This window comes from Zonotrichia leucophrys, chromosome 1 (assembly GCF_028769735.1).
Source record: "Zonotrichia leucophrys gambelii isolate GWCS_2022_RI chromosome 1, RI_Zleu_2.0, whole genome shotgun sequence".
In the NCBI taxonomy this organism is placed as follows: domain Eukaryota; kingdom Metazoa; phylum Chordata; class Aves; order Passeriformes; family Passerellidae; genus Zonotrichia; species Zonotrichia leucophrys.
This window is the reverse complement of record NC_088169.1, coordinates 85772946-85800678: the sequence shown is the minus strand read 5'-3', so window position 1 is coordinate 85800678 and position 27733 is coordinate 85772946. Positions and strand designations below refer to the sequence as shown.

The 27733-nt window shown below is 41.0% G+C and overlaps 1 protein-coding gene across 12 annotated transcripts in view; it reads right to left on the bottom strand.

Annotated features, from left to right (window-relative positions):
• The window catches only part of TENM4 (teneurin transmembrane protein 4), a 1542144-nt gene that overhangs the window by 227236 nt on the left and 1287175 nt on the right, over positions 1–27733 (bottom strand). For 9 of the 12 annotated variants that reach the window (XM_064720073.1, XM_064720105.1, XM_064720113.1 and 6 more), the window contains one exon: positions 26829–27038. The exons of the other annotated variants lie outside the window; for them this stretch is intronic. In XM_064720073.1, the coding sequence (XP_064576143.1) occupies positions 26829–27038 (210 nt within the window). The remainder of the gene's footprint in view (positions 1–26828; positions 27039–27733) is intronic. 12 annotated transcript variants of the gene reach the window in all.

Sequence of the window (27733 nt, the reverse complement as noted above, 5' to 3'; positions counted from 1 at the left end):
AATCTCCAATCGACAAGCAGGGAAGAGCCACAGTGACATTAATTTGCTTATTGGGGACAGATGCATGAAATATTTTTCCAGCAAGGATGTTGAGGAGGTGGGTTAGTTAACAAAGCAAACCTGGGGCCACCCTGCATCCGTCACAAAGATGGGAGAGCCTGCGGGGGAGGTGGCATTGCAGGTGGCATTACTAGCAGACTGAAGGCTTACAGGGAACAAGGCAAAGGACAAGGATCTGAGCAATACTCTGAGGCTTGAAAAGTAAGCAAAAAAAAAATACAATGGAAGGAGTTAATGAAGACCCAGTGTTAAACAGTATCAGCCATAGAGCCCTACGCAGGGCAAATAAAATTCTCTGTAAGTTGAGAAGTCCAAACAAAAGCAGGCTAAAAGAAAACAGAAGAGGAACATGAGTAAAGCAAAGAAGCAGGTACTGGAAAACCCAGGTGGCGCATTTGGTCACAGGCACCAAAAAGTTCATGAAAGCTGTGCACGTGTAACCGCAGGCAACCATCAGCTCTGACATCTGCATTGCCAGATTCCCACACTTCTGGAACATAAATAACCTGTTTTGAAGGGAACACTTCAAATAATAGTATAGATATTACTGTAAATCACAGTCTTATTCCTCAGCTGTATTTCATCAGCTTTACCTTACGTGCCATCTTTCTATCATGTGCCAGACAATGCTCTTCTATCCTATTACCTGCAAACAACCACTCCTAAATTCAGTACTTCACAGTCCCCTAATTCTGCTCTCTTTCAACCCACATATAAATGTCCAGTTGCACAGGCTAAAGGTAATATTTCTATCATTGTCCCCAGCAGCTCTCAATACCAACACAAGGATGAATAGAAAGAAAAAGCCTTGCTGTACAGGGCATCTGAAGCAGGCTTTCAAAGTTCTACAGCCATCAAACTAAATCACCATCCTTATTTACTATTTTTGATGTAAGCAACTCTCTTATTACTTCATGAATCACTAGAACAAGAAGAGTTCTAGTTCCATCTAAACGTTTTGTGATGACTACCACCTGTCCAGTTTGCTTTTGAAGGAAATATTTACTTACCTTAAATTTCAGTGGCACCAGATCACAACACACACACACAACCTCAGTTAAATTACATGACTAGGCCTCTCACAGGCTAGGTCTCCCATACAGAAGCACAGAACAAGTCAGCTCACACTGAAATTGTTGAGAAACAGGGTGCTAACCAGTTCCAAAAATCAGGCACTTCTGTGTCAAAACAAAAATAAAATAAAAAAAAAATTACTGAATGGGATTGTAAAAACTTAATATATATATTTTTGTAAAAACTTAAAAAATATATATATATTCATGAGGTGTTTTAATAGCACTTCTTGATCTGAAATGTCACTTTCATACTCCTCATTCAGTGCTTACTTAATACCTACACAGTAAACAGAATGAACAATCCTGTAAATATATTAAATGAAGCCTTCCCTTTTCATACTGATTTCAAAACTGCAATAGAAGCACCAGCTCTGCTTGAATTTTAGAAAACTTTGGTCCTTGAGCAATCCACCTTCTTACCATGTAAATCCATTATAGCATTTGGACTAATCCTGTTGTCAAAAGGATTCCTGAGAATACCAGGAGGCAGCTAATTTTACTATGTTTATATTCTTGGCAGTATCTGAAAACTGGATGTGTGGCTATTAAGAAAGTAAAATTCACTCAGTGAGAGCTCCAAGTAAAGAATAATCTCCCACATAATAATTTCTGCAAGTCTACAGGCATAGGTCTAAGGTTCAGTAGGTGTCCTGGAGCTTACAACCATGCCTCTTTGTTTCTCTTGCTTGAATAAACATTTGATAAAAGAAAGATGAAGAGAAATGTTAATCCTGAATTTGTATCTCAAGACACGCAGGGGGGAGAGAGAGAGAAAAAGAGACACAGGGATCTGGCTGGATTTTCTTACAAGGTTATAAGAAAAATAAATCCAAAGATACTAATCAGGGGCATTATCTTTCCTCTTATCTAAACAGCTACTTTAATGTAAAGTCAAGAAATAATTGGCCTTCCAGGAAGACACATGTTTGCATAAAAAGGAAGATACACAGGTCAACTCAGCTGAAAAAAAAAAAACCAACCAAAAACAATCGTGAGGAATGGGAACAGCTTCAGAAATGTATAGAGTTTGGGGATACATTGTGGAAGGGACTGATGGTCTCCACAGATCCCTCAAGTAATTTACCAGACAAAAAAGTTGTGAACATAAAACAGAGCAACGTGAGTCCTCATCCCACCAGTGACTGTGACTACTATCCTTGTGGTCCAAGACAAGCTATTTAACTCATATAAATCTTTCCATCTGTGAAACAGATTAATAATATTTACCTACTCACATATTTGGGATTAAAACATTATTTAATTATTGTTATTTTTAAAGTATGTTGAAGACGAATCATGCTATGTAATTGCTAAATATTATTATTACTAAAAATGTGATGCATTGTTTAAATTAAAGAAAATAGTATATCTTTATCTTGTTGCTTAATTTAGTTACTGCAATTTCTAGTCTGAATGTTCTGTATTTATTGTTTGCATTGCACTGACATGTATTAAATTAACAAGATTATACCGTATGATTGCTCTCCTCTTGAGACCCTTAGGAAATGAGGCTGTTCTAGGGAGCACAGTGTTTAAATAAATATTATTTTATGCATTAGTTTATAGGCACAGACTGTCATTTTTTTGCATCTCTGGATGTGTTTTTAATGTTACCTAATTCCACATTATGTTTAAAGGAAACTTCATTGCTTGAACATTAAAAACAAAGGAGTAGAAAGTATATAAAATTGGACCGCAGGAAGCAATCCTGCAATGGAAGCTGAAGGGACCAACTGTTCCAGCTCATTCTCCTTTCCTGAACACTTACTCTCTGCTGTACCATTCCCACCTTACAAACTTCACACAAAGTGGAGAATAGGATGCTCTGCTCACTTGTGCATCCACAAAAGCATTTCCCTTTCCTTCAGTGTCACCGGGAGGAGCACACGTTACAAACCCATCACCCAGTCCAGCACCAAGCAGGCTGATCTCTGGCTCTGCATCCTGTGAGTGGCTGGACACCACCACCTGCATTTCCTGGCACGGCTTTGGCCACACATTCAAGAGATACCAGAATCCAGGAGCCAGGCCCACACAGCCTCACTGTTTTCTAGGTTACCAGATTTATTACTTGAACGGGTGTGGGCTGTTCCTTGATACCCAGACTCCAAGTTCCAAGCACAGACACAGCCAGACTAGAACCACTGCAGAGTGCTGTATGAACACCCCTTGCGGCAACTGTTGCTCGTTGAATGCAGACAACATTATTTAGGCATAGCCAGAGCTAAGTTAAATACAGTTGGAGTCAAATGTTCAATTTCCCGGCTTATATAACACAGTTATCACAGTCTGAATTTGTCAGAATGTGGAATCATTACTCAAAGTGTTGGTAGGTTTTGTACACCACCTGAAGCATATTCCACAGCTTTTTCTTCTTGTGGAATAGAACTTACCTACCCATGTACTCCTGAATGAGTGCCATGCTCTGCTCAAAGCAAAGGTTAGAGGGGTTACTCCTCAGTGTATAAACACGGAAGCCTTAAACCTCCACTCTTCTGTTAAATTAGAACTAAGTTTTTCTCTTGTTTTAGAAGCTTTTAAGGCTGCAAATAAATCAAGACTACCCTGCCAGGCTCCTAAAGCATAAGCTATTCATCTAGAATAAATTCAGCTGTCATTTAAAGTTGAACTAGATTGGACAAAGAGGCAGCAATCAAGACATTTTCATGTGAGGCAGGTAATTACAGAATCTGTTTAACTACAGTGATTAGGCACTGCTAAGAAATAGCTCCAAGAAATCTCAAGCAACTTTTGAGGAGGAAAAATAAGTTAACAGCTGTGGACCTCTTGCAATGGATTTGATTTTTCCTCCCCCTTCCCCACCTTATACCAAGCAAGCAGGTTAAGAAGAGACAAAAGGCAGATAAGGGAGCGTAAGTGGATCAAGGGGAGCCTTGGGAAATCCTCAAACAGTATGTCTGAATGTGGCATTAAATGGTTCATTTGGTGGTAAGTGATTAAATGGGAGAGGACTTTCTTTATCATGGAAATTGGTCCTCTATACTGTTGGACCTATGCTAATGATTTGAAACTGAGAAAAAAGGATGACTGTGTTATAATGGGTTATAATACACCACTTCATGCTGGACTGTGAGGAACATTTGCATTAATACAGCCAGGCAAGGAATCTGAACAGCAATGGATTTTTGTTTGGCAGAATTATTTTCACTAGTGTCCAAAGTTCACAACCTAGAAAATGCTAGCTTTTTTTATATACTAACTCATAGCAAGATGTGCCATTTTTAGTCACAACACAGTGAAAACAAAGGCCCTCCTATTATACTGAGAAGTCTCCATTTCCAAGTCTAATTAAAATTAGCCTTGTGATGGGAAAAACTATACTGCAATCATTGGGTAAGTGCAAACGTGTATTTAAATCATTGAAATCCTTTAGGGCCCTAATTTATATTTTGCAATGTAAGCTATGTAAACAGGGATATTCCTTCAAAGAGGGAAGGCTCAGCACATCAGCTAAGAGTTTCAGAGACCAGAGGTGGTGTTTCCAAATTCATGTGCTAACTCCCTTGCCACTTGGAGTAACTTTAAATTAAGCTCTCACCATATTACCTCAAATGGCTTGACAAATTCATGCAAAATCTGGGAAGGAGGACTAAAATGCCTTTAAAGATCTCACTGGTGCAATCCCAAAAATATTTCAAACTTTCAAAAGAAAAGGTAGTTTCATATTATGACCAGAATCTTGGATAGAACCAGAAAAAGCAACACATTCAAACCCTTTAAAAGTCAAAAAGTATCATTAAAGGGTGATTCCTTCCTGCCTTGATCTCCTTGCCCCCACTAGAATAACAAATGGTTATGGTTCCATTTTACAGTGTAGCAAGGAGGATTTGAGAATCTGCAGGGTCTCATCTGCTGCCTGTTAAGCAAACATCTAATGTAATTTTAAATTTCACTTCATCATTGCGATAGCTTCAAGCAAACCCCTCCTGTGTGCCAATCCTCCCTCTCAAAGGCACACAGCCAGTGTTACAGAATGGACAAAACCATCCCAAACAATCAGCCCCCCTATGACTGTGATTTATGACATAAGCTATACTTGTAGGGACACATCTCCTCATTCTTCTTCATTCACTTTAAAGCAGTGCCTTTTAGTTTGTGAGTACAAAGTGCTGAAGTTACTTATTGTCACAGTGGTAAAATATAAGGTTTGATGTGGCATAGGGCTGAGTCTATAGGGATACTTAGGTGTGTGAAAGTGCAAGAGAGAAATGATGAGGTCAATACCTCTGAAAGCATCAGAGGTGCATTTTCTAGAAAGCCTTAGGCCCAAGTGAGGCTTCATTTTCAAAAGTATGCCATGCATTTTAGAGTCTAAGTGTTCCCAAAAGTTACTGTGACTTAGGCTCATACATCACTTGGGCACTTCTGAAGAGCACACCTTCAGTAAATGTACAAAAGTGCCTGTAGCAGTGAGGTGCCTCATAAGTGTCAGGACAGTGAGGCTGCCTGCCTGCTAGGCACTCTTTATAAATCCCCTGGGAATCTTCCTGCATTTTTATATGCGTAAATAAATCTCACCTTGTCCTCCAGTGTCCTTTCAAAGCAAGAGGACAACTTGCACACAAGGCCACTGTGTGTGTATCAATAAATCCCTGATAATCAAATCTCCCAGTGATCACTGATACAGAATTACTGCTCAGGCTGGAGCAATGCCAGCTCAAGTGTTAAAGCAAAGGACACACACAGATCATCTGGGGGATGATCTGCAAAGATGATAACAGCTCTGCCATCGAGACACCCTGGACAGCTGACAGCTCTCCCAACTTCAATGACCATATTCCTCTTGATGTTCAATGGATGACAGAAAATAAGGACATAAGCACTCGTGGTGTCCAAGGAGGTCTTCAGATTTTCTCTTCTGGGCACGAAACTGGAGAAGCAAAGGCACTATGAGATCAACATTTCTCTGGTACAGGTATTCCCACCACAGAAAATTCCCCATGTTACTCAATCTTCCTGAGTAACATGCCTCTACAGCTACAATAAACGGACCAGAAATCTTGTCCCTCCTCATTTCAGACTATAACTGTTTGACCACAGAAGTGCTGTCCCTAAAATCTAGAAATTCTAATAACTTACTAGAAATTAAGGAATGTCAATATTCAACAACCCAGGAAAATGTTTTGCTTTCTACTTGCCAGCTATGTACCAGCAGGGCATACCTGTTACTCCTTCAGCAAATGAAGATTTACAGTCTCTGCATAGTTTAGAAAGAACAGAGTAGGTACCGGGGGGAAGAGGAACTTCCCATGTACCCCATCAGCTCATCCTTAAAAGAAAAAGTACCCAGTTAAAGCCTTGATAGTCCCTGGGGTTTTTTTTTTGTGGGGTTTCTGACACTAAAGTATGTGGCTTCAAGCAGCAAATGTGGAGGTCAAGTAAACTCCCCTGAGAGGAGCTGCAGTCTCCAACTGCAGCATGATGTTTGCTCAGAAGTGATGAAAGAAATGCCAGCCTCCTCTTCCTTTCCCTGGTACTCACCTAAACAAAGAGATATGCAAGGGAATGTGCTGGCAAAGCCAGTGTTGGCTGTGCCCAGGAAGTACCATTCGGCCCTCATTGGTTCCCCTCTGCTTACAGACACACAGCAGGATATGAGGAAGAGAGAATTATCGAGGCAGACAAATGGTTATTTAAAATAATCATCATGGTTTTTCATAGAATAGTCAGTGCTGGATTCAGTTCTGGGGTGGAGGGGGAAGGATCTGTAAATTAAATTCACATGATCCACTCCTGTTCATTCACACAGTTATATAACTGCCCAGTGGCAGAAAGGTGGTCATTTGTAAATTAAAGAAGAAAATTATGTCACCTCAGTACAAATATGTTGCTGATGAAGACTGTTTATGGTAAAGATAAAGAAATAACCAAGTAGATGACATGGTGGAGGCATGAATTCAACCAAACCCTTGAGGAATTTCACCTCTGGTTCTGCTGGAGGTTCCACTGCTTTAACAACATAGCTGGGGCATTTTGTTCTGCACAAAGGAGAACAGAATGTAATGGATAACTCCTCAATTACATGCTCTATCAGATGCAATGTTCTCCCCAGCAGCAAAATGTCCATTGGCTTTTACAAGGTATGGCTGGCAGAGGCAATTTATAGCAGAGGCAATTTATAGCAACTGCCCTAATCCTTGGAAGGAAATGTCTTCCTTCTCTAATTACTCAAGGTTTGGGCCTTGTCCATTCTTAATGAAGACAACAGGAATTCCACTTTTGACATAAACTTGAGTAGAACAGACCCTCTAGAACAGCAAGCACTGGAAAAATACTGATGTAGTCATAAACAGCTCTCAGGCAACAGCAGGTCATATATTGGTGGGTGTTCTGGGATGAGCTCAGCCTAAGAAGTACTACCCAAACCTTCACCATTTCCTAGCAAATGGTTCAAATGCTCCATGTCTCAAAAGCTATGAAATAAAGCTAAGAAAAAAGTAATAAAATAGGAACAAAGTCTAAATGTTGAATGCTGTTCTCCACATCACGCTGGGAGGCCACAGCTTATCCGTTTAACTGTGAGAGGAAGCATTTTGGGCAGAGAAAGTATAAACACAAATACCCCAAACACAGGCAGTGTGATAGCAAGTGGAAGTCTGTTACAGATAATTCCTGATTCCCTAACTCAGGCTCCATATGACCGCTGCAGGATATGCACTACAATCTGATCTCAGTGTTTGTCACTTGTCAAAAAATTGAGAACAAAGAGCCAATTAGCTGTGGTTTGTTTTCTTTTATTTTGCTGGAAATAAAAGCTGAGCTATCATACAAAAAAAAATTCCTGGTGTGTGTACGAGGCAGGGAGAGGAAAAAACCAATAAACAAACATTTTTACAAAAACTCAAATCATAGGACTTGCAAAATAAGGACAGCTGGGATGCATAAACAAGAGCATTAGAAAAAATTTATTTTATGCAACAGAAACTTTCCTATTCTGGCATTTGTTCTTTCAATATACAGTATAATCACTAACTTCTACTGCAAATCTGCAAAGATTTTAAAGGCAGCAGTAGCTGCAGTAGGACTGGTTTTTGAGGCTGTCTGAAAGGCACTGAGTGTCACATAGTGCTCAGGTGCTATTTAACCATTAAGATAACACTGCTTTGTATTTGTTTGGAGATTATGATAATAGAGTGTTTTGTGACAATGGAATTAATTGCTCCTCCCCACCTTGTTATGCAGTAGCTAAAGAGACACTGGAGACACATCGCCAGTATTGGAGTGCCTCTGCAGTGAAACCCATCACAGATACCTAAGATACAGCAAGATAAAAAGGGACCACCTGGCTTCCCAGCCTCATCTCCTGGGTAAACCAGTCCATGTTTCACTCCACTGAACAGTAAACCAAAAATTTTGAATACAACTGGGGGAAAAAAAAATAAAAAAGAGACTACTTGAACCTATTGCTAAGACAGAGAAATCTGGAGGGGTAGAGTAGAATTACTGAAATTAGAATGCAACTAGAACAGAGAAGTCAATATCCCTGTACTACAAAGATGACAAGAGATCTTTAAGGGACCACAAAGAAGTGGTCAAGGTTTTGGTTTGTGTCTCAGTTAAAGAGAGCGCTCGATACGGTGCCACAGCACTGACTGCTAACAAAAACTGAGCATTCAGGAAGTACCAGCAACAAGCCAAGCAAGATCCACAAGAGTTCCTGGGAGATTTCCAATGCAAGGATGGATCCAGTCGAAAATCTGATTCTTTGCATCAAAGAAAGTAATACATGACTAGTTTATTCAGACAGCCTAGTGTAACTCTAACACATAAACACTGTTGCTTATGGCAAAGGAGGCAGCATTTAGCAATTTGCTTAACACTTTGCACACAAAAAAGCAATTAGAAAATTAATTTTCATCCTGATCTGAAACCTAGAAATATTAAGAAATATATTTGTGTATTAGTGTCATGTGTAAGGAATTGGCAAATACCTATAGTAACTACTATAAGAACACAACTCTTCCCATTCCTACTGATAGTGGTGGGACTATTTTATGACTGACATGTCCAGTGAGCCCTTTCACTCCTTTTTAAGTTCTGTATTGAATTAGGAAAATCTGCAGCTTTTTCTACTATCACATCTCTTTGTCCTTCAATGTTCTGTTCATGAACTACTGAAGCCTATTATGTTTAAATAATAAAATAATGGAAACCAAGACAGTGATTCTGTACAAACACAGATTAAAGTTCTTTACCTAGAGCTGTGCTTAGGTCACTCCCAAGGGAGGCTGAAGGGAACAGTCTTTGTGCATAGGGGAAAGCACATTTCATAGCTTAAGAGAAGTATCTTTTACACTGCTGCCTTTTAAGCAGCAATGGGAATCAAGCAATGTTGATTTCTAAGAAAAAACAAAATCCAAATTTGGTTTTGAGCACAAACAGAGATAATTAAAGCACTTGCTCTAACAGGAAGCTGCATTAGAAAACAACTTTTCACTTTTGAGGACACACACTGTGTTCCTTGTTATGCCAATTTATTTTAATTAATCAGAAAAACATTTATTTGAGGTATTAGCAATGCTGGTGCTTAGCCTATCATTCTGCCTCCCTTCTAAATACTCAGAATGGCAATTCCAAAGTTGAGCACATCTGGTGCAAGGAGGAATCTCTCCTTCTGGCACATCACTGAAACGGGGCAGTATAAATTCAATGGGCCAAATCTTTGTCCTTAACTCACCTGGAGCAAAGCTGAACTGTGCTGGAGTTCACCACCACAAAGAAATACAATTTAACCCTTAGTGGAGTGTGAAGTGGGGCTCTTGGCATTACAGGAGCCCCTTCATGCTTGCCAGGGAGGAAGTGTGACAAACCACAAAACCTCCCCACAAGCAACCTGTGACTCGAATTTAATCATGGTGGGAGCAGGCCCAAAGTCCCTCTGGGAGACAGAAGGAAAGCTGACAGTATGGCGAGGCTGGAAGGACCAAACAGCTGGGATGCACCCAGGTGATACTCCTGGAATACAAAGGACAGATGAGATCTTCCAGGAACATTAAAGACAAAAAGGAACCAGAGGATGACTCAGACTCCTTTCAGGTTTCTCTACAGCACCTGTCATTTCTGAAACCATCACTGAGTTTCAGAATATCTGCATAAGAAGATGCTCCTCTCCAACAGTATCTGGAGAATGGAAAATAAAAATACCATCTTCCATATTCCTCTTTGCGTTCTTCATTCAAATAATAGGAACAACTGACCTGTCCTCACCCGCTCTTGTCCCCTACCTTGTCTACCCAACCCAAAAGCATTGGATAAAAAGAAGGAGACCCCCAAAACACATGTGACTGACATGCCTTCTTAAAAAATTCTGAAGTTTAAAAAAGTTAATTAATTTTGATAATATTTAAATTAAAATTAAGATCTATTTTAATAGATTTAAAATAGATTTCTATTTTAATAGGATGTTTTGGATTTTTTCCTTTTTTCTTTGGTTCTCTGTACCTGTCCCATACAAAAACCTTATAAAATAAAGAGCACTAGAAACTTAATTTTACTCTTCTTTTAGTTGGACTAAAGTTAATGGGTAATTGGAAAGTTCATAGGGCTGGCGTAACAAAACAAATGCCAAATATTTCTAGAGGCAGCAAAAAGAAAAGCAGGATTTGTCCTGACACATGCAGAAAAAAAGTGCTACCAATATCACCAGTAATATCTCCTAACTGGTACTGTTTGTCTTACCAGAAACATTAGAGGCCAGTGGGAAAAAAAGCAGCTTTGACAGTTGCATGGCAACAAGAAAAAGACTCAGGGATGCTCCCTGAGGATGAGTATGGCACAAACAGGGAGCAGACAGTAACTTGGCTCCAGCTGAGCTTGCTGGGTGCTGCCAGCCTGACCTTAGACCAGCTATAATCCAGCAGGCAGCCATTCCCACTGCACAACTCCGCCAGCTCTCTGCCAGTGCCTCTCGTGTGCAATGGGGCCAGCTTTCAGCATCCAAATGGTATGAAAGCTCTCAGGAGAAATAAACCAGAAGATCAGCTCAAACAGTGTGTGCAAAATGGCAGCAGCAAACAAGTCCTCCAGCTCAGGCAGTGTCAGCACTCAGGTGCTTCTGCAATACAGCATTTTGGGAGCTGCTGCACGCTACAAACTGAGACCAAGAAGGGAAATGTCCCAAACTCACAGTGTGACAGCCCACAGCACCAGGAGGAAAGCCAGCCTTTCCACAAGGCACTTAATATAGAGACCTGAAAATAAACTGAGCTCACATACTTTGCTCACCTTAAACTCCTGCTAAAGTGATTGAAATTGAGGCCTCAGTCCATTCGACTGCTGATTTACTCAGGGTAGCATTCTTCTGTTAACACATGGAGAACTGTCCCTTGCAATCTCCACAATTACCACATGCTGCTGTGACAGTGCCTACACTGTCACAGTATAGTCCCTTTTGTACATTATAATCACCAGTAAAGGCAATTTTTTGTATAATAAAAATTACCATATTTTAGCAGAAGACAGAAAAAAATCTGTAAAACTAATGAAGAGCCTTTTTTTTAATTACAAAGCAGAGAAGACCAAGCAACTAGAGAAGTGTAACCGGGGAAAACAATTTGCCCCAAACCTTTCATCCTCTTTCACAATAATTTTTTTTCTCTTCGATTTTTAACCTTTTCTGTCACCACCAGCACTAAAAGCTGCTTTTTTCCCCCCTTTTGCTGGAAGAACAAACAAACAGTTGCCATTTCAGTCAAAGCAATGTTATTCTTTGGCTGCCTGGCACCGGTTTCAGCTCACAGGGCGGTCAGTTCCTCTGGCTCCCATCCAGCAAGCTGAATAAACCAGTCTGGCAGTAAGCACAACTCTGTTTTGGGCTCAGAAATCAGTGCTTCAGACCTGTCTCCAACCTGAGCACTTCCAATTTACAGCACTCCAACACCGCAGGAAGTACACCAAGCCAATCTGAAACTCAAATATATTTGAAACAAAGCTTTCTTCCATGCTTTTAGGTCTTTTTCTACACTCTTCTTCCTTCTCTCTTTAATGTTTGCAGGTTGGAATTTAGTGCTCTTTTTTCTGCCAGAAGTTTGGCCTTTGCAAGAAATAACTTCATCCAAGTGTGCCATTTCCTCCAAAATGCACAGCAGTGGCAGAAATCACAGACAGATCATTATCATCTTTTCTCTGTTTCTTGCTTCTCTCCTTTTGTATGCAGCACTATGAAAGTCAAGAACTTTTGTGAAATTACAAAACTCATTTTTTATAGACATGCAGTCTCTCTGTTCAAGACTTTGAACTCAGAGCACAAAATAGAAAACACAAGAAAACTTGTAATACAAGAGAAACTGTGGTTCAGCAAGTGCAAAGGCATGCTGGAAGGATTGTAAGTGCAGGACTAGGCACTTTACGCTCCCCTTATGCTCTGCTCTCTTTCAGAACAGCACTAACAGCAGAATTCCACTTTACTGGGATAAGGGACGGTGCTTATGAGAATGGCAGGAGATGTGAATGCCAAGGTTCAGAAATTGTATTGAGTGCTGTGTTTCAGTGCTCAGGTTATTATTTTCTCTTTCCTCCTCTCATTTTTCACACCATTAAAATTCCACCTCAGACACCGGACTCAAAGTGAACAAACAAACATGCATTGTTCGCTATCCAAACCCACCACGCTCACACGGCTGCTGCTGAAGCTGCAGTGACACTTGAGCTGAGGAGCACAAACCACTCGGGCAGCTCACAGGGGGGATGCCAGAGTGACAGATTCAGTACAAAACTAATCCACACGCTGTGTTTGTGCTGCGCAGGTGTGTGCAGGGATTATCCTTCTGCCACGCAAGTCACTTATGCCAATCTCAGAAGAGCCTTTCTCCTTCCTTCTGTTTCTCCACAGAATCACAGAATTTTTAGGTTGGAAGAGACCTTTAAGATCATCGAGTCCAACCCATGTTCTAATACCTCAACTAGATCATGGCACCAACTGCCACATCCAGTCTTTTTTTAAACACATCCAAGGATGGTGACTCCACCACCTCCCTGGGTAGATGATTCCAGTATTTGACCACTCTTCGTTTATATGAAGTAAATTTTCCATGGCTACGGTGCCAAAACCCTTCCGGGGAAATTATTTTGTAAAACTTGAAACATTATCATTACTTCTTGTACACAATAATTTATCAATCATTGTAACATGCTACAAGGCGAGATCCTACTCTCAGCATCTCAGCAGATGGAAATTACCCACATTCTTTGAAAGAATCTTAAATACTACTTCTTTGCCCTGAAAAGAACAATTTGGGCAAAAAAAAATTAAAGCTTCAAGATCACTTCTAAATTCTGCACATAAATATTATGCTAAACCAAGATGAAGACAAGTAGTAAAAGAGATGCAAGAACCCTGAGACATGTCTGAAGTCCTCAGATAAAAGTCAGCACATACAAATTCCCATTTAGAAGCAGAAGTAATTTGAAGAAGTTCTACTTAATGGATGGCACAGAAAATGTGGGTTCTGGTTTCCAACAAAAAGTGACATGCAGTAAAATATTTAGGCAATCTCTTGAGGATATGTAGCATTTCATAAATTAAAGGGCTTTAGTCAGCTTTCCATGTGACAGCAACCAACCCACAGTTCAGTCAAAGGAGAAGTGTTTGTGTTTAATCCCAAGATGGATTGGAAGAACTTCTGGCATGAACTGACACTGATATAAACTGCTCAAGAGTTTTTACAGAGAATAAATGGAAGACAAAGCAAACTGTTTTAAATTGAAGCTACCATAATATTCAGCAGAAGCCAAAATTCTCTGTTCCGAAAGCCATGTGACTAAACACTGGGATGTAATTTTCAAACAGGTAAGTAAACTGCCTTTATAAATTCCACCTCTATGTTTAAAAATCATTTAGCTCTCATTCCAATTTATTAGGTGTGTCTGTGTAGCTTTGGGCAGAAAACAGGGTGTACTGGTTGTTAAAGAAATGGGAGAGTAAGGGGATGGGAATCCTGCTGTGGTGGTATCGCAGAATGCCTGGGTGACCTAGGGCTAGTCAGTTGTGACCTCTGTAAGAAGGAGATAATCACACTTATCTGATTCAAGGGGGTACCAGGAGACCTACTGTTTCCTAATTGTTTAGAGATGTACACGGGAAAGGCACAATATATAGTTACATGGGTTAGGTTTCTAGAAATATCTACTGGTGACACAATAGATTTTACCCATCTGTGTAAAAGTGTCAAGTACTGTTATTATTTTGACCTCATTGATAAAGAAAGGATGGGTGGTCTGGTAGATTGAAGCACATTTTGGCTGGAAGCTATTACCCTTTGAGACGACCTCTTGTTTCAAGTTTCATTGGTGTATCAGAAAAGTTACAGGCAGCAACAGTAAGGGTTTCTGTAATTCATGGTACAAAAACAATCCATTTTATCTCCTCTAACATCCTACTCCTCTGTACTAGTCCTAATGATATTTTTCTTAAGCAAGCATATATTAATGGCAGGAAGCAGTGCCACTTCTTTCTGGTTTTACCTGACCTGTCTTTGGGTGCTCACTGTATCTGTGAAGCTATACCAAACTCAATTGTCTCTCACTGTTAGAGAGGTGTAGAAAAACTGACTGCCATGTTAAGAAGGCCATAAAAAATGATGGTAATTTAAGAGGATGACTGATTTTAAAACAAGATACCTAAATTGAGGTAAAATGTAGATCCTTCTGATAGTTTCATGTAGCCATTCAGTTTTAGAGAGAGAAGTTGTTTAAGGTGATTTGGGCAGGATTTATGTAAACTGAGTAGCAAGGAAAAGAGATTATTTACATTAAAAAATATCACAAGCAACCATCAAGTAGCAGTAGTTTTACTGCTGAAATGTGACTCTGGAGAATTTTTACAAAATCTCCACACTTGGCCAGGAAGGGTAAGGCAAGAAAGGGGCCAGTGTGAAAGTAGTAGTTCTAACCCAGAGTAATCCATGCTGATTTCTATTTCACCAGAATAATTTTACACCAGAAATACCCATACAGAATGCAAATACTGGCACCTCTGTCTAAAGCACTCATTTACCACCAAGTGCCCTTGTTTTACTCAGTGTGTTTGCAAGGATGAACCACTCTATCATTTGTATCAGTAATGCAACTCCCACCCACATGTGCTTCAACCCCAGACTTGACTAATGCATGAATCTTTATGCTGTGCTCCTTATGAAATGCTGTGTCCTATCACGTTGCCACGATACTGCCGCTAGATTTATGGCTCTAACTAAATCATCCGATCATACCACTTCTGTGCTGTGCTTCTTCCATTACCACCTAATGTATCAAAAGCATCGATTTTACACTTGCCAGCTTTTCTGCCGGAGCACTCCAAGGTCCTGCAGCACTTTATTACACCCCATGCCCACTCCCTGAGCTGTCATGCTAATGAGCCATGTGTCGCTACTTTAATTTTTCTGAAGCAGGTCACAAAGCTCAATTCTCCCCTCACGTGGGAGAACCTGAGTCCAATTCCTGAGCCGTCATGGCTGGCTGATTTTGAATAGTGCATATGATGACAGGCTCTCATCTTACTGGCCTGGCCACCACAGCACCCCTTCCCTCCCAAATGCTGAAAGAAATATAGCCATTTATGGTTTCAGAATGCTTTTTCCTATTTACAGCATACTGTCCTTACCAAACACCTAATACCTTGAGGTGTCCAAAATGCTGAAATTATAACCTATTTAACCTCAATAATTCTGAGAGGTCAATTTTTATCTCTACAATAGGGGTCTTATTTCGACTGAAAGTAAATGAAAGACAGCATGATTAAGAGACTCAATTGTCAGGACACTTAGAAACACCCTGAGAACCTACAGAAATGTAGCAAAACAGAAAAAGGCTCAGGTCTTCCAGAAAGGACCAATATATTTTATGACCTGCAGGTATGAATCCCTTCCAGCTCCGGGTATTTTATGATTTCTATCAATTTACTGCCTTGCCAGGATATCAGTTAGGAAAGGTAAGAAAGACAAGGTTAGAGTAGCTTTTAGGTTACCCTGAAAGGCATCTCAAAGACATTTGCTACATTTTGTAAGGTAAATTTCTGAGTAATGTTGCTGTCCTAAGACGTAAAAGAATAGGAACAACTAGGCGGCAATTAATGAGGGCCAGTTCAGCCTTCTTATTTTCACCATTCCTACAAATAAGGCTACTTGGTGTTTGAGACCCTTGAGGAGCAAAAGATTTGGGTCTCAGTAGCTTTGCTTGTTTTAGGATTTTAAACGGCATGTGAGCTGGGGAGAAATGCATCAACCACCATTCTGTTAAGTAACTGTTTTCCACATACATTTGTGTTTTAGTGGTAGAAAGTAGTAGATTAAGATATGAGGTCTCTGCCATTTGGTAGAGATGTCCTGGCATCACCATCCCTGGAAGTGTTCCAAAGGTACTGCATGTGGTACCTGGGGACATGGTTTAGTGCAGAACATGATGGTGCTGGGTTAACAGTTGGACTCAGTGACCTTAGAGTATTTTCCATCCCTAATGAGTCACTGAACCCATGAAGTAACATGGAGTCATATAGCCCACGTGTAACATGGGTCTTTTGGCCCACCACTGTTGTCTTTAGTGAATGTCTGCACATTTTCATGGTACTTTGACATGTCAGTATTAGCTGAACCTCTTGTAAACAGAAATACCATAAACTACATCTGAATTTTATCACCTTCTGTCATACAATATTACATTTTATCTTTACACTTTCGCTACTTTATATGGAGAAGGCCTCAACTACTAGGATGCCATTAACAGACCTAATTATTACATGGAAAGAGAAAAATCATCTACTAAATCTTTCCTGTTAAAAGTGAGGACAGACTGAGAAGATGTGTTACAAAAAGGCTGACTAAACTATGCAGCATCACCATCCCTTACCTCCAGAGACAGAGTACATGTTAAAAGCCAGCAGTAAAGCTCTAAGACACTGTGGATTTATCAGCTGAATGGAGAGGGAATACAACAGTATTTTTCATTATCAGTCTGAAATTAGGAATATTAAAATCTCCAAAACTTCTAAGGAAGAAACAATAGTGATTATCCCCCATTTTATTTATGTAAGAGTCCAGTACCAGCATTTAGGTCACTTAGCCAAAGTCACCAACTGTAACCAGCCATCAGTTTTTGACTGGTGTTGACTCCCACTGCACTACTTACTACAAAACACAGACCTTGCAGATGTAGATTCTGAGCTAATGCCAATCATGCTTTTAAAGCACTATGCCAGCTATTCCATCTCTCTTGGGGACTTTTTTCTAAATTCATATGGCAGGACTCAGAAACAAACAAAACCTTTAACCCTTCAAATTCTGGTGTTTTCCACATTTCCATCAAACTGAATTTTTAAGTTGGGTGTGTACAATGGGGCTTGTGGACCTCAAAGCTTCAACCCAACTGTCTCTTAAAGAACTGTGACAGTCTTTCATACAAAGCTCTTCATAGCAAAGGTTCCTTCTGTGCCATAACTGCCCATCACATCAGCTTTACTACCAAGAATGGGCACTACGGGCTTGGTCCTGCTGTTAAGACACATGGTTAAGGACTGCTCTCCCTTGAAAAAATACCCTACTGCTTTGCACCCAGGTACACATGGGAAGCAACCTTAAAGGATACACCATGGCTTATACACACACAGCAAGAAGCTGCATGATCCTCTCATGTCATATTTCAAGTATCATTTTTCACAAAAATCACACTGGATTCACAAAAAACACTTTTTCCTCTGAATTACTGACACAAATATTTGCTAACCTGATCCTTTCTCTTTTACTCAGAGCCTCAAAAGCTTCCACCCAAAATACCTAAAGCTATCATTGCTTTAGCTGAAGAATTTGTTGGGGTCACATGATGGTTTGAAAGCTGTGGTTGAGATTAATAGTGTGTTACAATAAACACAGTGAATAATGCAAAGCACAGAAATGATGGAGGAGGAAGTGAGGGGGGGATACATCTTCTGAGGCTATGCAGTTATTGGATGTTTAGTTTGAAAGAACACACAGGTCAGAGTGAGACTTCTGGCATCTTCTCCCTAACAAATTAATCACCAGTTCACAGTGACCAGCAAATTTCAGCTTATAAATAAAGTTCAAAGCCCCCAGGTCCTCATTTAAAAATGGAGACATATGGCTTGAAAAACGGCTAATGGAACAAGCCTTCCCAAAGTTTGAGCTCATTCCCAACTGAGAGATCCATTTCACAGTAATAACACAGTGCAGCCATGAGTACATGAGCTTCAGACTTCCTTCCTGTATTTTATAATACTCTGCACTTCCACAGCAGCTTTTATCTGGTGAGTGGAAAAAGTTCTGATGAACATCAGTTACGACTTTTCAAAGTGCAGAAGGCACTGCAGGAACTGAGAACATATACAGACCCTCAGCCACACAGGCTTCAGCTCAGAGATGATACTTACCCAGAAACAAAAAGTTCAATGTTGTGCACTGAAAAATCTGAAAAGATTTAGAAAAAAGATTAGCTTACTCTCTGAAACCTGATGTCTGCAAGTTTGGAGCCACAGGTCCCTTCTTGTCTACTTGTTCACCATAGTGTAAACCATGTCTAGCTGCAGTAATATCATATAAATAGGAAAGAAGTTCAGAAGGATACCAAATCCTACAGTTTGCTATAGCTCTCATTTGCAACTGAGAAAACTGTGGTTTAAGTTTTGTATCTGAGAAGCCTGTGGCAGAAATCAGAAGGCTGAATTCCTAGTACTCACTCCAGTCCCTGGACAACTCTGCCTTCAATGTTTTGTTCTTCTAAAGCTGCCCTGAAAGCATTTTTTCCACACAGAATCTACTGCTTTGGGGGCTTTGTTTCATGTTAGTCACAAATCTCTCAGTATAACCTGAGGTAGACCAAAACACTGGCAGTCCTGCAGTGAAAAAGCATCTAATGGGCCATAAATTAATGTTTCATTTCCTTTAATAGTGTAATGATTAATTCTTTCTTCAGAGCAAGATTTTGTTGTACATTTGATAGTTACACTATAAAGAAAGAAACGGGGTTTTTTAATGTCAAAAAGGATCAAAGCCAGAACACTGCTATTTTTGTTTGTGCTCTTGTAGCTTGACTCTTCAAACAGTTTTTTCTCCCCAATTTTGTAAAAAGGTAAAAAAATCCATCTCAGATGAGACCTTGCACAGCTTGTCAAGTTTCGACCCACACTGAATTTTTTTTGCAGATATAAACCCTTGAAAGTAGGGGTTTCTAATGGAAATGCTGACATAACCTTAACTATACCAGTGCCGCCATAATCTCAGGTTACCAGGAATATTTCTGCTGCCAATTCCATTTAACAAGTCTGAATGCATATAATTTGTTCCAGTTGTCTTTCCTTGGAGTGGGGCTCCTTTGTGCACACTTTCCAATGTGGCTTGCATTAAAAGAAAGGAAAAAAACCTCCTACTCCTATGTAAATTCATATACACACTGATACGGCTTTATCACAGCTAAAAAGCTATAAATCTGCTTTAACTGATTCAGTGTGTTCCTTGGCCTGGAAAGGTGACTCGCTTCATTGCTGCCCTTCACTGAACGTGACAATCATAACTTTGCTTTATTCTTTCTGAGATATTTATTCCTTGCAAAAAAACCTCCCAAAAGCCCCCCAAACTGCCTCTCTGTGTATTCATACTATCCCCTACTGACCAAGGGTCCCTCTGTTTGAGCCAAAAGGATTTGAGCTGGGTCAGGATTTGCCCCTGGCTATGCTAGGAATCTAATCCAAATGCCTCCCACTGATACCAGTGATAAGAATCTAGTCCTATAGCAAATGATTTGCTTCTCACCTTTGGCTCATCCTGAAGCCAAACAATTGCCAGGTTAAACAAATATTCTCAGGATGCAAAGTGAATTCATAAAGCAAGAGCTTAAGGGATAGCAATGTAAGTGGGCACATCTAGTGCCTCATGTCCTCTGAAAAATCTGCAGCTCACACACTGGCATTTCTCTGATCTTTCCTCTTAGAAGAAAGAGTGAAACAGGAGGAACAAAAACTCAACAGGATGGCTCCACTGCTCAGTGAATAAGAACAGGAATAATTCATGATCTGATCCTCCTCACAGCTGCCAGTTAACAGCTTCTTACTTGATCTTCAAGGTGTCTAAAAGGCAATAGCTGATGCCTGGAAACTCAAAACCTCAACCTTGTTGTCATCTTTACCTCAGAGATAAATTCAGAGGAATGATGTGAGGGCAAATTTTCAAATACATAAGTGAATTTTTGGAAGGTTTCAGTGAGTTTGAGCAGGCATCAACTGTGAAAATCAAGCCAAAATGGTCATCTCCACAATAACCCCTCAGGCTTCTGGGGACCCACAGTCAAGACACAGCTCTAGCCACAGTGGGTGCAAAAAGAGAACTCTCCTCAGGATGACTCAAATCCTGGTGGCTTGAAATGTCTCTGTCTAAATTGAAAGCTTATGGTTAATGAGTTTCTTGTTTAGTTTTCTGCCTAAAATTAAAAGAGAGGAATTTAGGTTATAGTTTCTCAGGCTGAATTCTGAGCACGTTCCTAAATTAGAGGACAAATTAATTGAAAAATTATGTAAAATTGATTTTCAAAATGCTTTTGTTGAAGCACCTCATCTAATCATCACTACTGTTTTAAAAATATAATTTTACTAAATAATATTTTTTTAAAGTACTGCTAAACTAAACATCTATTAAACCTTTCTTCTCCTTAGGATGTTTTTACTAAATTTCTGTAGTGTTGGGGATGAGAGGAGGGGGAGGAGGGTGATGATGTTAAAAAAGTTTTAATAGAAAGTGCAATAACAAAGAATATTTAAAACTTTTTAAAATACACTTGGAAATTGATTGGCTATATCTTCCAATTCCTGTTTCCCTTCTGTAATTATGAATTACCATTATGAGTAATACTGACTGCTAATGGACTCTGCAAATCTCTGATAAAGGATGCAGAGATTAATTGCTATTCTTACTTAACACAGTTGCTTGAGTAGTAAAAAAGAAGCAATAGAAAGCACTGTGCAAGGACAAAACACAGCAAGAGAACAGATCCTCTGTTCACAAGCTTTTTTGGAAAGAAAAATGAGAGCTTTCCATAAAAGAAAACTGAACTTAATTGGAATTTATTGTTAGTTTTTAGATGAGAAAATATCAATTATTCAGATTACATTATCAAAGGTTCTTTTGCTCTCCTCAGTCAGATTCCTGAAAATTCTCCACTTGTAAGACACCTCACATGATACTATTCCTTCTTCAAACTCCTTTAATATTCAGAGTCTTCTGGCCTCCCTGCTGCAGTTTGATCTCTCTGTGCTTTCAGTGCTGGTGCTGTGAACACCTAACCCCGTGCTGGAGCAGGACCCCTGCAGGACAGCTGCAGTGCCGGAATCTGGGCCTGAGAACGGCCGTGCCTGTGCGGCACCAACACACTCGGCAGCACCAACCACACCGCCGACACAAAGAAATAAACACTGAGCACTCACAGACACATCAAAAACTTTCAGCAGAAAGTGCCCTGTGTTTCAAGAAGATGACTTCCCTCTAGATCCTGAGGAAATCCAGCCATAGCAGCAGCAGTGGCACATGATCTGGTCAGTTACTGTAAATTGCAAGAAATGCACCATTTATATAAGATTGAACTATTTGACAAAAAAAGATAAGGCTATAGGAGTCCCCAGCAGCCTTCTCATGAAGGATTTATCTTCTCAGATCTGGGCCAAACTATTGAATAAATAGTGGGAAGTGCTTACTGAAGGACAGGAAAGGAAGGTAAATTACAAACAGTGATTGTATTTAACAGCTCAAGGCTGCTTCTTAAAGCTTAAAACAAACCCAACAAACTTCAAAGAAAATACGTTACAAATCAGGAGGCCCAGATTTAGTCAGAATTGAAAATTAAAATCTTTGGGGGATTTACTGCTTCAAATTGTCCAGCACTCCAAACAAGAAAAAGTGGCAAAAACAATACAAGAACCTTCATTAACTATATAAGCATGGATTTTGTTGGTCAAGCAGCTCATTCATGCAGATCCCAACTGTGCAGAAGAAGCACAGTGTGGCTGCTGGGGGCAAACTGATCCTGATGTGGTCTATTTTCCATCAAAATCATGGATCATTGAGAAATTGCACACATCTCCGAGGATCTAACCTTAGGATATTTATGCATGTACTCAACATGGATTTCCCTCCTTGCCCACTGTCAATATAACCTGTGCCGAGGTAAGGGCTGCACCATCCATGCTTTATGCAACTTTTAACCCTCCTCTTTGAATTCAAAGTGCAGTAATACTGAGAATCATGCCCGCCTTTCCCCTCTTTCTCCAGCAGCAATGTCACTTTGGGTGACTGGCATCATGACCCTCCAATGCTTCTTCTGTGAAAAATGCCCTTCGTTGTAGAAAAGGTGCAAAACTGGTTAAGCAGTGGTGAGCCACAAGTTTTTGTAATAGGGATGTATTTGAGGGAAAAACCAAAGAAACTGGGGTACGTATATTCAGAGGTGGGTGATAAGACTCCCAACTGTATTAGATCCTTCCCAGAGACTTTAGTAGATGTTACCTTCAGTATCACCCAAGCAACTCCTAGGACACCAGAGAGTCAGTTTTAGATATTACAATTTACTGGTATTGCTTTACTTCTGTTAGAATTAATTAAATTCCATGCTCTGGGCTTAAAAATTGTGTTAGTATTTGAAAATACTAAAATACCCCAAACCAGAGGTGATTTGGGATTTTGTGGCTCCCATGTGCAGAGGCTGTTTTAAGTGACTACATCCAGTCTGCCTGATACAATCAGCTCAAGAGAAACACAGCAGACCCCACCAAATAACAAATGCATGCTTCTCATGGAATGCCTGCTCACTGATGGAAGAAGTCACACATTTCGGCTTTGACTTTGAGGCAACACAACCAGTGTTGGAACTTGGATGTCAGCTTTCCACAGATTTTATACATCTTTCCAAATCTGTTCTTTGTCACTCTGTACAACAGCCATCTCCCTACCTCAGAGATGCACCTGCTAATGTCCCCAGTGCCACAGCTGTGGATGCTGAAGGGACATGGGCAGCAATGGTCAGGCTTGATGGGCTCCTCCTGAACACCATTCCCTACAGGCACTTCATTTTTTTTAAACATATTTTTCATGTCATTTACTGGTTCCAAAGGAAGAAAGCTGCCACTCATGAGCTAAGCACCCACATCCACAGCCCTCCTTGGCTAGTCCTCAACCTTTCTCAGCCGGCCAAGATCCTCCCTACAGCCCCACTTGTTCATGCTTCTTCTCCCATACCCTTGTCAGGGACTGCATGTTCTGATCCAGCAGTTGTTAAGTTTCTTAGTACAATGAGATTAAAGACTGGATGCCTTCAGACAGTTCTGGCTTCTCCCGAGTCTTACACATATATACCTACACACCAGTATAATAAGAAACCTGAAAAACTAATTAGTGTTTCTTAATGTCCACCAAGATACCACATGTCAGCCAACTTTTCAAATAGTACTGAAATGCTAAAGTCAGGAAATTTTAAGGTTTCTGAAGGGAAACATCCTGAGATGTTTCAGAGAAACAGGGCTGTTTAGTCTGCAGAAGGGAAGGCGTGTGACCTTTTGATGCTAAAATGGGGATTACAAGGAAGATGGAGAGAGACTTTTTACAAGTGCTTGTACTCACAGGATAAGGGGAAATGTTTTTTTAACTGAAGAGGATAGATTTAAATTTCATATAAGGAAGGAATTATTTATTATGAGAGTGATAAAGCACTGAAAGAGGTTACCCAGCAAAGCTGTGGCTGCCCCATCCCTGGAAGTGCTCAAGGCCAGGCTGGAGGGGGCTCTGAGCAACCTGGTCTAGTGGAAGGTGTCCCTGCCCATGGCAGGGCTTTGGAACAAGATGATGATTAAAGGCCTTTCCAACACAAAGCATTCTAGGATTCTCTGAAATGGAGACATTCACACCTTAGTTACGTTGGGTAATTTTAGGTAAAGTAAAAAGCCTTCTGGACTTGACATATATAAAAAGAAAAAATGAAAAGGTCCAAGTCTGAAAAATCTGTTTTTCCTTAAAATCATGTACCTGCTGATATTACAGGTACAATAAAAATTTGGACTTTCAATGCTCTAAATTACTTAGAAAAAAAGAAAATCAAACCATGGTTTGTAACACATCTATCACAAAACTTCAAGACCTAGAAGATGCCCGTGTATTTATATACATATTAGCTGGTCCAGCCTGCATTTGAAAGTTTAGGTGGACATTTTTCTGGAAGTGTAAAAATAATATCATGGACAATATTACCTTTCTGAAATAAAAGGAACTTTGATAGAGAATAGCCTACTGTATATTAAAAAAGTAGCATGTTTCTTAAGCTCCATGTGCATTATATTTGCAATTTACATGGGGATTTGTAACAGCAGTGCTGCTCCCTGGGTGTTACTTACTTTGGATGGACTTCTCTAAGGCTGAGTTTACACAGCTGTGGTAGGAAAACCTAGCCACAATCAATTAAAAAGTGCAACACAAATCCTTTGAACAGCGTTCTCAGGCTGTCCTGCTGTTGAGACAGCTACTATTCTCTGAGTACGAGTGCTCTAACTGTATTAAACTTAGTCCTAACCAAAATAAGCTTTTACTAATTTTCACCATTTAAGGAACATAAAGACCTGCCTTTGTCATTTAAAATTTAAGCTGACTAAGCCTCATAGAAACAGAACATTAAAGAACTAAAGCAATTAAATCCATTTACAGAGGTCAGAAGAGTCTCTGGGTTGTAAGCATGATGGGCTTGTATGGTCTGTGGTTGTCATTCACATGAACTTTTAGATTACGGGTTGATAGGTGGCAAAGTGAGTCACCTTTGTTTTCCTCTTGATAGCAGTGATGCTGAGCTGATCCTAGCAGGTCACCAGTGTCCTGCCATTACCTGCACTTCTGATTCCTGAACAACCAGAATAAGCAGGCAAATGAGACCCCAGATGCCTTCTCTTTGTGTGGGACATATTTATTACCCACCTACTGAATCCTGCACACAAAGAAGGCCTCAGTTAATGGAGTATGTCTACAAGCTGATGCAAAAAGCATCAGGAAAAAAAAAAAAAAAGCAGGCTGCTGAAAAATCTGAAGTCTAACTAACTAACCAGCACATTGATAATACAATAATGTGGTCAATCCACTGTAGACTTTGAACAAGGATTTTTTTTTTGTTGTTTTCAGCTAATTAGTAAAAGAAGAGATTAAGGTTTTTAATCTCTTGCTCTTTCTTCCCTCTTTTTACCTGGAGGGTGTGCATGTATGTGTACAAATGTATTTCCTAAATGAGCAAAGAAAAAGTACATACATATACATTATGATGTGGAAAACATGATGTGGAGTGTGACTTAGGTTTCATTTCCAACAAAGGGGTAATTGACATTATTTCAGATTTCCATGTTCTGTGACTGCAAGCAGTCAGATGTGTGTGTGTTATAGGGTGGGAGGGGAAGGGGGAAGCTGAACAGAGGATATGAATTTTAATCAGTTTCCTGAATGAATACAACACTGTATTTCCCCCTACTCTCCTTAGGATGACAATTCAGAGATAACCTTCTCCTTTGAAAAACCTTGAAAGGAAAGTTTGTTTTTACCATAACAAATGCAACAAAAGAGGAGGGAAGCTGGGATAGGGAGAGGGCGGACAAATTAAATGTCAAACTTTCTCTCCTTACTTGAAGATAACAGCATACTAGGAAACCTTCTCAGAAGCTTAACATAAACGCAGTTAAGCTGTTGCCAGCTGCAGTAAACCTCTCTCTCACCTTTCTTTCTCTCTTTCAAGATATCTTTGAATGCCTTCTCCTTCATCATAAATCAGACCTGTGAGCAATTATTGCTCAAGCCGGATGGCAGCGGCCTGAGTGGCCACTGCTATTCCACTGCTGTAATCTGCACTTCGTCAGGTTACACTACCCTTGATGAAATTTCACATTTCTTTGCCAATGAGCGTTACCTCTCCGTTTATGACTCACTGTCTTTGCAACAGAGAACTGTGAATTTCGTTCCTCTCCTTGTAATTTGCTTAAGCATCGTGGACCACCCGGCGGTGCTGAGCACCCTCAGCAACCCATCGGGGAGTCTCAGAGCATCCCAGTAGGATGTGGTTCTGCTGCTGCTCCTCAAATACTTCCCCTGAGGACACATTTCAGTCCCTCGGAGGGAGACTGGACACAGACACCCTCCTCTGGGATGGTGCTGATGCCACTGCCAACTATCACAGGAACTCTTCGTGTTCGTCGTCCCCTTTCCTATCCATGCTGCCCTTGGGTGACAGGTTCTTCTCAAGTTTCGGCCCCACCAGCCCCCAGGCTGCACCTTGACGCCATCACAGAGAAGGGGAAAGCTCTTTGCCCAGTCTTTCAGCCAGAAGTTAATAAAATGAAAAAGCCAAACCACCCCGAAACTGCAGCCCCGCAAAAGGGAGCGGGCTCCAGCCGTCAAGTCACGCCAAGTCTGCGAGCGCTGCCCGGGCACCAAACGGGGGTGTGCGTCCCGCACCGCGCAGCGCGCACGCACCCGGCACCGACCTGCCCAGAGCTGCCAATCTTTGCCAGGTAACTTTTAACTCTTTATATAAAACCCCCACACCAACCCAAAGGGCACACCCGCTCTCCCAGCCATCCTACATCCCCGGACACGGCTGTCAAGACGGGCATAAAAAAGTAGGCACAGAGAGAGAAAGAAAGAAAGAGAGAGCGAGAAAGTCACTCACCGTTGGCGGCGGCACAGAGGTTTCCAGAGCCACTTTGAACTAAGAATGACTGAGGGACAAACTCTTCCTCAGAGTCCGAGCCCGCGGCCGCCCGGGCCGCGCCGTCGCCCAGCGACCGCCCCGGGCCCTCATTGGCCGGCGGCGAGGGGAGAGGGGAGGGGGACTGCGAGCGGGGGGTGGAGGAGGCGGACGAACAGGGCAGGGGGGGACCTGCGGGCCACAGACACACACAGAGAAGGGAGGGGGAAAAAACACAGAAAGAAATAAAATGAACAAAAAAACCACGGCAAAACACGGACAGAGACACAATAAAAGTCGAGCCGGGGCACGAGGGAAGGCCGACTCCCCACCCCGCCGCCTGCCCCAGCGGGGCAGCCCTGCCTGAGGGGCGGCCGACTGCACGTATCTGACCCCATTACCTGCTGCCCCTCGGGCTGTTACTGTCCTTCAAAACTCCTATCCTCTTTATATCCAACCTTTAAAACTCGCATCCGTCAGTTTTGTTGTTGGGCTTTTTCGGTTTGGTTTGGTTTTGTTAAGATTTTGACATTGGCGAGAGCCCCTGATCCGAGATGCGCTTTGTTCCCACGGCGTGGGTGCTCACTGTTAATGAGTCGTACTCACTGATGCGGCCGCGATCCGTCTTACTAACGGGAAAGCTTTGCCCGACGTATTGTGAGGCGAATTATTTCAGATTTCAAGTGAAAAGTGTAAAGTCCTTTTGGGGATTGGTTTAACAATTCCCTTCTCACTAGTTTATAAAGCAAACGGCTCAAGACCTCCACCATGCAGGCAAGAGGTGGAGGAAAGGTGTGGACACCGCTGTGTGGGGTAGAAGCAACCGAGCAAACCATCACACTGATAACAGAGCAGAAGCACAGCTCAGACCAGCGCCGTTTCGTTGA